At 40.6% G+C, this 13,153-nt stretch overlaps 1 protein-coding gene across 6 annotated transcripts in view; it reads right to left on the bottom strand.

Moving 5' to 3' along the window:
* Window positions 1–1,113: 1,113 nt before the first annotated feature.
* Window positions 1,114–13,153, bottom strand: part of LOC139161866 (afadin- and alpha-actinin-binding protein-like) — a 35,726-nt gene continuing 23,686 nt past the window's right edge. For all 6 annotated transcript variants that reach the window (XM_070741528.1, XM_070741525.1, XM_070741529.1 and 3 more), the window contains exons 11-14: window positions 9,565–9,738; window positions 7,440–7,563; window positions 3,036–3,189; window positions 1,114–1,619 (exon numbers count right to left, since the gene is read on the bottom strand). In XM_070741528.1, the coding sequence (XP_070597629.1) occupies window positions 1,493–1,619; window positions 3,036–3,189; window positions 7,440–7,563; window positions 9,565–9,738 (579 nt within the window). In that variant the 3' untranslated portion in view covers window positions 1,114–1,492. The remainder of the gene's footprint in view (window positions 1,620–3,035; window positions 3,190–7,439; window positions 7,564–9,564; window positions 9,739–13,153) is intronic.

Genomic DNA, 13,153 nt, shown 5'->3' with positions numbered 1-13,153 from the left:
TAAATTTGAGTAGTCTGTCATCAAGACAATTTGAAGTCCAGATCAAGTTCATTTCAACTTCATTTTAATTTACATTCAATTTTCAATGAATGTAAAATTAAAGAAAAAAAATCCTTGAGGCCTTAATTGCTCTGCCACATCATTATGAAAACAGAAACATGCCATTGATTTAGAAGACATTGCTCAGTTTTATAATTGTATATTATTTTTAGAACCTCAGTATGGAAATCACAACTTTTAAAGGAATGGAGATTGATTGATTGATTGATTGATTGATTGGATTGATTGGATTTATATGCCATCCCTCTCCAGGGACCCCAGGGTGGTGCTCAAAAAAATAAAGGGAACACTCAAATAGCACATCCTAGATCTGAATGAATGAAATATTCTCATTGAATACTTTGTTCTGTACAAAGTTGAATGTGCTGACAACAAAATGAAATTGATTGTCAATCAGTGTTGCTTCCTAAGTGGACAGTTTGATTTCACAGAAGTTTGATTTACTTGGAGTTATATTCTGTTGTTTAAGTTGTTCCCTTTATTTTTTTGAGCAGTATATATATATATATATATATATACAGTAGTCTTGGTTATCTGACATAAACATGCAGGCAGATAGTCAGTTAGCTGAAAATGTCAGACTCTACTGTATGTGGCCCACTCGCTTCCCTCCTCGGGTCTCTCTCTCGCCCACTTTGCTCCTCCCAGCTTGCTTCCCCGTCACTGCTGCTATGTTTGGGGGCATGTCTCGGGGTGCAGAAATGCCTACAGTCATGCCCCCATGCAGCCGCAACGTTGGATAATCCAGAATGTCGCATTATCGAAGAACGGATAACCAAGACTCTAGGTAGGTAGATAGGTAGGTAGGTAGGTAGGTGGAGGGAAGGAGGGAGGGAGAGAGGTACATAGATACATACATAGATAGATATAGATATATATAGGGGTGAGATGTGGTATCACTCCAGATACTTGAACCACTGCAAATATTTTTTATACAGATCTTAGATAAGGTACTTGGAATTCTGATCTTCTCATGATGCTGATATAAAAGAAGCGTAAGAATACAACAACCATCATATTAAAACAGAACTAAATTAGAATTGAAATCACACATTCTTAAAATATATATTTATTAAAAGAATAGGAACACCCAAAAGAAACCTACTTCATTTTTGGTCTCTTTGTCCATATGCGTACAAAGGTACAAATGTTAACAAGTACAGTCTAATAAATTTACCTCAGCATGTTTATAAAAACTATTTTTACTTGTATATTCTGTGTTGTAATAAAATTCAGTTGCATGTCAAATAACAGTACAGTATAGGCATTTATTTCTGTTGCCCTTTCTTAAGTAGAAGCAATATGTTACATCTAGAATGCAACTAAAAAAATATGTTTCTCAATTTCAGTTGAAGAGACCATACATTTTGATACAGCCTTTGTCACAACATGCATTGAAACTGAATTAATAGGAGTGTGGTGAAAGAAATCCCTAGAGGAAGCTGTTAAGGAAGCGATCCAAACTATCATTCTGATCATCCTTCACAGCTATTTCTGTTTGGCAAGCTGCATGTTGGTAGGTTTCCCTTCTTTTGCTGAGCTGTTGTGGAGAATTTGGCCTAAAAAGGATAAGTAAATAAATAAATAAATAAATAAATAAATAAATGTGCTTCTTCCTTATGGATACCCCCAAATACAGAGAGGAACAAAATGTAATTATTCCATAATATCTATCCTAAATCAGTCTCTGTCAGTGCAATTAACTGATAGACTACTATATACTATGTATTGTGCTCTAATGTAAATAGATGGTTTCAGTTTAATGTGAATCTGACTCAGCCTTGGTTTATTCAAAATACCATGGTTAAAACAATCCTACATAATATATTATATGACTCTCATCACTGTCATTTTTTCTTCCCATTGCCATTCTCATTGTAAATGTCTTTCATGTGCAGCGAGAATATACCGCAAATTAACAGAACTTTAAGAGGGAGAAAATAGACAAATTCCAAGTTACTGTATATTCTTATTAAAAATGCTATTAAGAACTTTTTAATAAGGTTAAAGATGGACATAAAGCTGGACACAACCAACTGAGATCAGGTTCAGATATATTACCTTAATTATAAATTGATACACTATCTGATATAATCACAGGAGCTAGAAGGTATTCCTAAATAGGAAAAGGTCATCGTCTTAAAGCTACAGGTAGTCATCCTTGACTTACAACTATTTGTTTAGTGACTGGTTCAAAGTTACAACAGTACTTTTCACATAAAATGGGCATGTGATCGAAGTTCAGATGCATGGCAGCTGGTTTATATTCATGACGGTTGCCGTGTCCTGGAGTGATGTGCAGTGATGGGCGCCTACGGGTACAGTCAGTTACGCAGAACTGATAGAAAAATTTTGATTTTTTTTCCCCCTTCTGGGCTCTGGGTATGTGTTTCCTATTGCAGTAAATGAGGTTGAATGTGTATAATTTTAGAAGAGCTGTGAGTGCGTGTGTGTGTACATACAGTTTATATAGTAGATAATGTATATTTTTGTGTAATATGTATGTACACATATGACAAATATACACAGAATTAAATAGTATATTTTGGATGTTCAATAATAGTAAATAGATAGGGAAATTGTATCTCTTTAAGGCAAGGAGAGGCCAGGCACCTTACCCTAACCCAAACCCTTGATGTATGTGACATTCACATGATATTTAAGCCACCCCCTGGTCACATGATCGTCAAGCCACTGCCACCTGGTCACATGGCCGAAAAGCCACACCCACAGTGTGATAGTAAAAGTTTTGCAGCCCTTCACTGGTCATGTGATAAATCACACTTTGCAACTGTGACAAATTCTATTTGACAAATTTGCAACTCTAACTTAGCAACTGCAGCAATTCACTTAACAACTATGGCAAGAAAAGTCATAAAATGGGGCAAAGCTTACAAAACTGTTTCACTTAGCAACATAACATCTGGGCATTAAATGTGTTATTTAACAAAACCAGAAAAAATATAGAATATTACCAGTTGTCTGAAATTATGGGGCTGCTAGTTTTACAGGAAACCTGCTTTCTTCTAAAGAGGTCTGTTGGGGTGCGGTATGGTGTGATATGAAACTTGGGATATGGTGTACAGATAGGTCTGGCCCACTTTTTCACTCTGGGTGACTCTTCACAGTCTGCAGTCAAAGAGAAAAAACAGCTGAATTTATGAAGTCTGCTATATAAGATCAAAGATTTATTTAGCAACCTGTCGCCACTAGCAGCAGATAGATTTCTCAGGTAACCTCCAATCAGAACTTTATCTGACTCCCCAGAGTTGGCATTACAATGGTGGTAAGCTGCTACCATAACGTTAAGCGTAGTTGATGTTCATAACTGCATTCACTAATATTGCAGATGTAAGTTAGCATGGAAAAAGGAAAGGAGAAACATCATAAAAGAGGGCATGGTAGAAATAAACAGAAAGTTATGTATCTTGATAAAAATGTTTAACTGGAAACTACAGAAACTCAAAAACAATCCAGAGAGATAGCATACTTTTATACGGCAATATGTTTACCACCATTCCGATACATACGCACTCACCAAGTGCCTACATCAATGAAAAATATTTCTGAAGCAGATTTATATAAAATTTATCCATGTCTTAAAAGATCCTATTCAAAATATTTGGATATCAAAATATTTGATTTGACAAATTTCCATTTTTTAAATTTCTGATCCTTTACTATGACAAGACATTTTATCCAAGCTGCTAAGAATCAATGGCAAATTGGAAGGCATTTGTCAGCCTGGGAGTTGCCCACCTTAGCTGTAAACTGCCTTTAGATCTATATGTCCAACAATTGGTCCATTAAAAAAAAACCATCTAAAGCTATGACTACAATACTTTATGGAAATGCATTTCAAAAGGTAAGATATGTTCTATATAAAGCAAATTCCATTATATTGCTCCTGACTTATGACCAATAAATAATTTTGAACATCCAAGTTCTAGCATGACATACTAAAAGAAAAATCATACTGCCTGCATTAGGTTATTTGAAGGACTGTCTTTTCCCATTCTGACCTATCAGCCCACCAAAGTATGGAGGTAGGGAATGCTATTGGCTCCCTCTCTAAAGAGATCCGTCTGCTGAAACCAAAAGGAAGGGCCTTCTCCATGGTGGCTTCCTCCCTATACCTCCCCCGGCATCATCCCTACAGAGATAAGATTGGCCCCCACTTTGACACTCTTTGCAAGGCTGAGAAGACATGGTTCTGCTGATGAACATAGGAACCCCAGAATGATAGGGAGGCCATCAATCATATATTGCTGTCACCAGTGAGGTGGTGGTTATTGCTGTTTAAATTGGGATTTATTCATGTAAACCACCTGAAGTCATTGGGAATGAGTTGGAAAGATGTATAAATTCAGATTATAAACAAACAAACAAAATAAATGTAGCTTCATGAATGTATAGTGTATCAACACTGAATTATTTTTATAATCAACTAACAAATAAATGATCTTTTTTAGTTTTTCCTGTAAGGAACATGGATCCTAGCCATTGATCATCTGCGAGGAAAAGGGCAGCCTATAAATCTAATTAATAAATAAATGAATAATAAATAAATCATTGTCCCTTTCTGTTGAAACAAATTAGAATGTTACTGAAAAACTTGGGAAATTATAAAAATAAAGTATCTTATCCTCTGAGAGAGCTGAGATGAAATTGAAATGGAGAAAACACTACAACAGCTTCAGAAAAAGTGACCAACTTCTAGAGTAGAAAAGAAGGCAAGACAAGACCAAGGAGAAAGAAGGGAGAATAAGGCAGGGACTATGCACATTATAAAATAAGGAAGAACAGATTTGTTTTTATTCCTCCAAAGCAAAAAACTACCCTAAAACATCAAAAGTGAAATGCTTGTGGAAATTCCAAAATTGGAATGTGGAAACAATTTGTGGAGATGGATAGAGATACATTAATCATTTGCAGCTCCAATTGTTGCAATCCTGGAGATTCATCAGTATAATCTCATTGTCACCACTTGTCACAGATCAACATTCCCCAAAGTGTTGTTTTCAAAATCTGTTGTTATACATCTTCCAATAGCCACGCTATTCTAGGCTTAAAGAACTGTCATCTAGCACAGTTTGATAGAAGGCTTGGATAGACTCCATCAAATGCCTTCTCCCAAAATTCTCCAGAAATGACAATTAATATTGAGATGGAAGAGTATTGTTTTTCTTTATACTGGCTTTGCAGAGGACAAGGGCAGTACAAAAGGTTTGCTCGTCTGCAACAGATGCTTTACTCAAGTGAAATGCCTCCTTTCACAGATACTGAGTACACTCCACATAGGGAAAAGATGTCCTTGTCCCTATTTTCAAATTATACAGGTTTTGGAGGGAATGCAAAGTTTTATTAATAGCATTAATGCCAAAAAAATAAAAGTAGAAACAGAACACATCTATAATTGCCTTTGGCAGAGTCTGGCCAAATGGAGACATATCCTCCAGCAATAGCAAAGGACCCGGTGAAGGAAGAGGGGAAAGCTAAATGACAACCTCTATAAAACTCAAGTCTACTAATCCGGGCTCCCTATTTTGAAATTCATAGAGCTTGAATATTCCATCTCTGTGCAAAGCTCTACAGCAGCAGCCCCAACCTTTCTGTCCTGGCAGCTTGGGGGGAGGGAGGTGGGATGGTCCCATGTGAGTGGCAGTCCTACGCACGAGCACATGCAGCCCAATTTATGCAAACGGAAGATGAACCCGCCACTCGCACAAATGGAACTTTGCATGCATCCAAGAGCACCCGAATAGGCTGAGGTCCTGTTTGGAGATCCCTGCTCTGCAGCATTACTTGACAAAATGGAAGAACCAAACATAGTTATTTTAAGAACCAATCTGATGTTCTCCAAATGTATTTGGCTGCACTATCTATCATCCTCAGCCAGCATGTGGAAGCTGGAAAAGGCTTAAATATATATCCATTTCAAATATCCCATCACTCCCATGACAATGGCCTGCCAGATGCCCCCGCCACATTTCCCAGTACCCCACCACATCAGTTGTCCCATTCCTTCGTCGTCAATGTTAAATCTGTGGTAGCCGGATTAGTTTTATCAGGGATCGGCAGCAACTGAAAGAACTTGCAACAAGGTACACAAAAGTAACTTGCGGCAAAGGACAAGCTGCGCGGCAACGGTTTCCCTTTTTAAAAGTTTTTCTTTTGGTAGGCACGGCTTTGATAGCCGCTTGAATTCCCAGGCTGCGGTTTAGCCAATCCATGGCCAGTATGTAGATGAACCCAATTACCATAACTTATTTACATGGTGGTTATTTACATATTTAAATTTACATACATAACAGAAAGTATGTTATGGATCCTGCCAGTTAAAAGAATTGGGATTGGCTGGGTCTGCTGTTGCTCCTACCCTCTGGAATACCTCCCCCCAAGAGGTGAAGCAGGACCCCACACTCCTGGCCTTTTGAACCAGTTTGAAGACCTGGCTCTGCCAACTTTCACAGGGATTACAGAATGACACACAATCTAGGAGTGTGTAGTGCCTTGAAACCCCTCCCCAACCCTTAAAAAATTATCCTTTTTACTTCATTCCATTTATTTATTTGACTCTCATCCCAGCTTTAATGTTTTAATAAATGATTAAATGTGGCAAACATACACAATGTTCCTTTCTCCTGTTTATCTCACAACAACCCTGTGAGGTGAGTTGGGCTGAGAGTGTGATCAGCTCAAGGTCACCCCACTGACTTTCATGACTAAGGCAGGACTAGAACTCACAGTCTCCTAGTTTGTAGGCCAGTAATTAACCACAAGACTTAACTGGCTCTTACCCATTTCTCCGTTTTTAATTAATATCTTGTCTTTTTTAGTTTACATGTTTTTATATTTTATTTTATTTGAATTTTTTTTATTTTTCTCCACGTTTTTATATTTTAGGTGTACAATTCCCAGAGTCACGGAGAATGAGATGGACAGTATCTAAATTTGACAAATAAATAAATATTTGTTTTAGAAAAGATTGTAGAGCCATAGTGGCACAGTGGCTAGAATGCAGTACTGCAGGCTACGTCTGCTGCCTCTGGCTGCCTACAGAATCTCACCAGGGTCAAGGTTGACTCAGCCTTCCCTCCTTCAGAGGTGGGTAAAATGAGAACCCAGATTGCTGGGAAAAATAAATATGCTGACTCTATTAATTGTTTAGAGAGGGCTGTAAAGCACTGTGAAGTGATATATAAGTCTAAGTGCTATTGCTGTAAGTCTAAGTGCTGCAGGTAGCCATTGCCACATAAACAGGCAACTTTTTGAAGATATTATTTCTTTATCCAATTTAGCTTCTGCCTTCCCTTCAGGAACTCAAAGTGGTGAAATAGCATTATCTCCTCCCACCCTGCGAAGGGCAATAGAGTTACCTTGTTCTTCTCTAAGAGGAAGTGGTGCAGAAAGTCGCCACTTAGTATTTCTCCTGTCATTTGGCAATGACTTCAAAAATTCTTGCTTCAGTAACTGAGCCTTCTGTTCTTTGAACTGTTTCCTCTATCAAGAAACAAACAGAGAATATATTTACTAGGATTGTGCAGAGCTTTGGAGTCAGGCCTCAAAAGTTGCATTGGACTATTCAGGTAGCATTTGCCCAGAATAATTTAAATCATGCCTGTTAGTGCAGTGGCTTTAAGATGCTCCAAATATATGTTCTGAATGCATGCCAAAGAACCACATGAAGCAGAATCCCAAATATTGAGCAGCCATAATCTGTTCAAATCAGTAAGAGGGCACACACTGAGTGATACCTAGAATGACATACTGAGTGACATTCAGATACTCACTAATTACTGTATTGTTCACTACATTGTATTTTATCCTTCTAGTGTAGCTTTAAAAAGAAGAGCCTCCTCGCATTTTCCTTCTCTTAATCTCTATTGCCCTCTTTACTGAGTTCAGATATTGAAGAGGCAGGAGACTGGCAGTGAGACTTCAGCTCTTTGTTGGTTATAGTGAGCTTTTGGCAGGGGTTTAAAGAGGGAGCCCTTTTGGGAAGGAGCCAATCAGAATTCCCCTGCCCCGCTTCCTTGTCGGACTGGAGTGAAATCTTCCCAGATTCTCAGGACATAACACTCTTGCTTTCCCATTGTTCTAATCAAAACCCTAAATTAACCCTAACTCTAACTTTATCACAGGCATACATTGTTTAAAATTCTTCCTGTAGGCGTCAAAACTTTATCTCAATATTTTATCTGAATTATTGTATTTAGCCCAGCCCAGAATTGTTCAACCTCTTAGCTATTGAAAGGAAGCTCCCTCTGCCATGTTTCTAGATGTCTTCTCTTTGTTTGCACTGTCCTATTGACCCTAAAAAAAGAAACCTCTGTGCTACACTTCTCCCACGGTAGAATTTAAAATAAAGCATCCTTACTGTTCACCTTGCCTGTAAGTGCTGCTAATTTTTTAGCAGTATAGGTAAACCTCAACTTACGACCACAATTGAGCTCAAAATTTCTGTTGCTAAGCAAGACATTTGTTAAGTGAGTTTTGCCCCATTTTACAACCTTTCTTGCCACAGTTATTAAGTGAATCATTGCAGTTGTTAAGTTAGTAACACAGTTGTTAAGGTAATCTGGCTTCCCCATTGACTTTGCTCTTCAGTAGTTCACAAAAGCTGATCGCACGACCCCAGGAAACTGCAACTGTCATAAATGAGTCACTTGCCAAGCATCCAAATTTTGATCACAGGACCAAGGAGATGCTACAACTGTCATAAATGTGAAATACGGTCATAAGTCACTTTCTTCAGTAACACTGTAGCTTTAAACAGTCACTAAATCAAAGACGATCTTCAGAAGTTTCTTTTGGGGCCTACAAACGTATTCAAAATTTGAGAATAACCAGGGAGCATTTTCACTAAAAAGGCTGCCATGTCAGAAAAGACTCTAAATGTTCTCTCTCACCCTCATTTTTAAAAAATTATTATTATTATTATTATTATTATTATTATTATTATTATTATTATTATTATAGAAACATAGAAGACTGACAGCAGAAAAAGATCACATGATCCATCTAGTCTGCCCTTATACTATTTTTTGAATTATATCTTAGGATGGATCTATGCTTATCCCAAGCATGTTTAAATTCAGTTACTGTGGATTTACCAACCACGGCTGCTGGAAGTTTGTTCCAAGGATCTACTACTCTTTCATTATTATTATTATTATTATTATTATTATTATTATTATTATTATTATTATTATCATTATTATTATTATTATTTATTAGATTTGTATGCTGCCCCTCTCCATAGACTTAGTTACTCCAAGTTACTTAGCTGCTCCTCCCCTGCCATTGAATATTGGTTTAACAAAGATGATGATTTTTTTTCTTATGAGCTAATAAGACAATACTCCTAAACACAAAGGGAAAAAGTCCAGATGAAAATCTACTGTAGGTTTGAAAGAGGAATTGTTGCTGTTGGCTATAATATAAAATTATCAACTTGGCCTCGAGGAAGCAGGGCAGGTGGGGATGATGACAGCTGTCTACCTCCCACCCTAGTCGAATGGCTGCTTCAGTAAAATTCTTCCGTTCCACTTCAAACGTCTGTTTCTGCTCCTCAAACAGCTCTCGCTCCTCCTGTAGCTGCTGTTGTTCCTCTAAGAAGTAAGAGCCCTTCAGGTGGGCAGGCAACTCTGAATTGGCAGCAGATATCAATTGCTCCTGGAAAGATTTTTTTAAAAAATTAAAATTTACAGACAGATCCATAGAGTTCCAAAACATGAATTTTTCATTATAGACAGGCCAAGTCTTGTCGCTTTACAATAGTTTAACTGTTACAACTTTCCTCAGCAAATCAGGACATATACTTTGACAAGGTTGATTAGAATTCTGCCATGAAGAGTGAAGTGGGTCTCTCTCAGAACTACAGCTCCCAGCATTCTTGGGAAGAACAATAAAGCTATTAACTAGACCAGTGTTTCCCAACCTTGGCAACTTGAAGATATTTGGACTTCAACTCCCAGAATTCCCCAGCCAGCGAATGCTGGCTGGTGACTTCTGGGAGTTGAAGTCCAAATATCTTCAAGTTGCCAAGGTTGGGAAACACTGAACTAGACAAACCAGAGTGTCTTTTGTTGCATGAACCAATAGAGGGAACTAGAAGGTTAACAAAAGGAAAGAGAATGACAGTTTCTTTGAAATGTTCTAACTAGGAGAATGAAAGACATTTTCAGTGTTTAAGAAGGTTTTATAGCAGCATTTTACTTAATGTGTTGCCAGATTGCCTTTTTTACAATAATACATTCTTGGACTCATTCAGAAAGGCTGTTTATATGCAAATAAATATTCTGTGTTTCTTAATTCAGCAACTGAATATATAATTATAAGATATCAAACTAATGCAGAGTAGAACACAGAACGTAGAATAGGGACCTTGGAGTCTTCTAGTTCAACCTTCTCCTCAAACAGGAAACCCTATTCTAGTGGTGGCGAACCTTTTTTTGGCTCGGGTGCCAAAAGGGTGCAACGGGCGACTGTGTGTGCGTGTCCTCACCTATAATGCAATGCCCCTCCCCCAATGCATGCACACAACACCCACACACACTGTCCCCACACAAATGCACATAGGCCTCACTGAAACCTCTGGACTTCCAGTAGGCCCACTGGACCATTTTTCACTCTCCCCAGGCTTCGGGAAAGCCTCCTGAAGCCTGGGGAAAGTGAAAAGGGCCCACCGGGCCTACCGGAAGTTTGTTTCAGAACCATTTTTTGCCGTCCTGAGGAGGCTTTCCTGAAGCCTGAGGTTAGCAAAAATGGCCCAAAAAAAGGCCAAAAATCAGCTGGCCAGGGCATGCATGTGTGCTGGAGCTGACATAGGGCAATGTCTCGTATACCCTCAGATATGGCACTGTGTGCCACCTGGGGCACATATGCCATAGGTTTGTTAAGTGTCGAGGAATGTGCAGAATAATCTCTTAGTACCGTGTTTCCCCGATAGTAAGGCAGTGTCTTACTATCTTTTTACCCCCAAAAGCCCCACTGTGTCTTACTTTGGGGGTATGTCTTATATACCCCCAAAGCACTGGGGCTGGCTCGTCTTCAGGCTTCGGCCCGGGCGAGGCCTCTTCTCCTCCGGGCGGGCGGGGCGGGGCCTGCCCGTTGGGCCCGGCCTCCATCCCTCCTGCGCCGCGGCGGGGCCGGTCCACGATGCGCGTCCTGGGGGCGCCCGGCTGGCCGGCTCCGGAGGCTGCGGCTCGTCTTCGGGCTTTGGCCCGGGCGAGGCCTCTTCTCCTCCGGGCGGGCGGCGTTAGGCGGCGTTGCGCGGCAGGCGCAGCTGCCCGTCAGGCCCGGCCTCCATCCCTCCTGCGCCGCGGCGGGGCCGGTCCGCGATGCGCGTCCTGGGGGCGCCCGGCTGGCCGGCTCCGGCTCCTCCCACTGCTGCCCAACGCCGAGGATGCCCCGCGCCCAGCCCGGCTACGGCAGCAGGCAGGCAGGCAGGCAGCCCCAGGCGCGGCGGGGAGAGCAAAGCCGGCGGCGAGAGTGGCGGCAAAGCGGCGGGGTCCAGCCCTCCAGCCGGCGCCTCGCCAGCTATCCGCCGCTTCTTTCTTCTCCGGAGCCTGCCGCCGCCGCCGTGCTTCCTCCGCCGGCCGAGGAGTCCTTATCCGCGCCGGGTTTGGGAGACTCTCCTGGGCGCGAAGCTCCCTCGCCAGCGCCACGAACTGCTCCGATGCCTCCCTCGCTTTTAATACCGTGTTTCCCCGAAAGTAAGACATATGTCTTACTTTCGGGGTATGGCTTATATTAGCCAACCCCCCTGAAACCCCCCCTATGTCTTACAATCGGGGGGGTCTTACTATCGGGGAAACACGGTAGTCAAACAGACAGATACACAGAGGAAACTTGGAGGCTTTGCAGATATCCAGCTGATAGCACAGAGATACTAGTAATAATTCAGTAATATAATTCAGATACATTCAGTATATAAAATATTATTTACTTTGGCAAATATCTTAGTCAAGAACAATCCTAGTTATACATAATTACATCAGTCAATAACTCTCTATACATATGCAATACTATAAGCCTTACTCATTCAGCTTACAAATACATTAAACCATCATTTGAACATATCAGTTCTGGCTACACAGATTACAGTATAGTCACAAAGACAAACTAGCAGAGAATAGCCGAGAGAGAAAGAATCTTGCCTCTGGCTCCCTCTTATGGGCAATCTGCAACACTAACTCTTAAAGCAATAGTGTTCTATTATATGTAAGCATACATTGTTGGTTTGTTTTATATATTGCCAAGTCCAACTAGTTATGTACATAGTACTAATATGTTTGCCATCACTGCCTTATACAGTGGTTCTTCTACTTAAAAACGCCTCTACTTAAGAACTTTTCTAGATAAGAACTGGGTGCTCAAGATTTTTTTGCCTCTATTTAAGAACCCAAGCCCGGAAAAATTTCCCAGGAAATTTGAGAGTGGCACGAAGGCCCGGCCAGTTTCCTGCCATTCCCTCTTTAATCCCGGCCATCTCGGGCTTTCATGGGCTGCCAGAGGAGCCTTTCGGTGGTGCTTAAGGAGGCTTTGGCAGCCCAGAGCGAACGGAGCATTTTCCTTTCTCTGGGCGCTAGGAAAGGGAATAAACCACTTCGCTATGGTTGACTCCCTCACGCTGCCTCCCATACACCTGGTGCGAGGTTGCCTCCTGGAGCGTCTGGGCGCGGAAAGGCAAAAGGGGGCGCTCACCTCACCTTCTTCCTTCGGCAGCAACTGTCCTCCTCCTCTTCTTCCTCCTCCTCCCCCCACCCAAATTCCGAGCTTTTATTTCTTTCCTAATGGGTTTGCATGCATCATTTGCTTTTACATTGATTCCTATGGGAAAAATTGCTTCTACTTAAGAACGTTTCTACTTAAGAACTTGGTCACGGAATGAATTAGGTTCTTAAGTAGAGGTACCACTGTACCATTCTGGCCACTTGATTGTCCAGTCTCTTCTTAAAAGTCTATAGTGATGGTGCACCCACAGTTTCTGGAAACAAGCCAATCCATTGATTAATTGTTCTCATTGTCAGGAAATTTCTTCTTAATTCTAGACTGGATCTCTCCTTAATAATTTTCCATCTATTAT

Source organism: Erythrolamprus reginae, chromosome 2 (assembly GCF_031021105.1).
Source record: "Erythrolamprus reginae isolate rEryReg1 chromosome 2, rEryReg1.hap1, whole genome shotgun sequence".
Classification (NCBI taxonomy): domain Eukaryota; kingdom Metazoa; phylum Chordata; class Lepidosauria; order Squamata; family Dipsadidae; genus Erythrolamprus; species Erythrolamprus reginae.
Note: the sequence above shows the minus strand (reverse complement) of the source record. Positions and strands in the feature narration are given on the sequence as shown.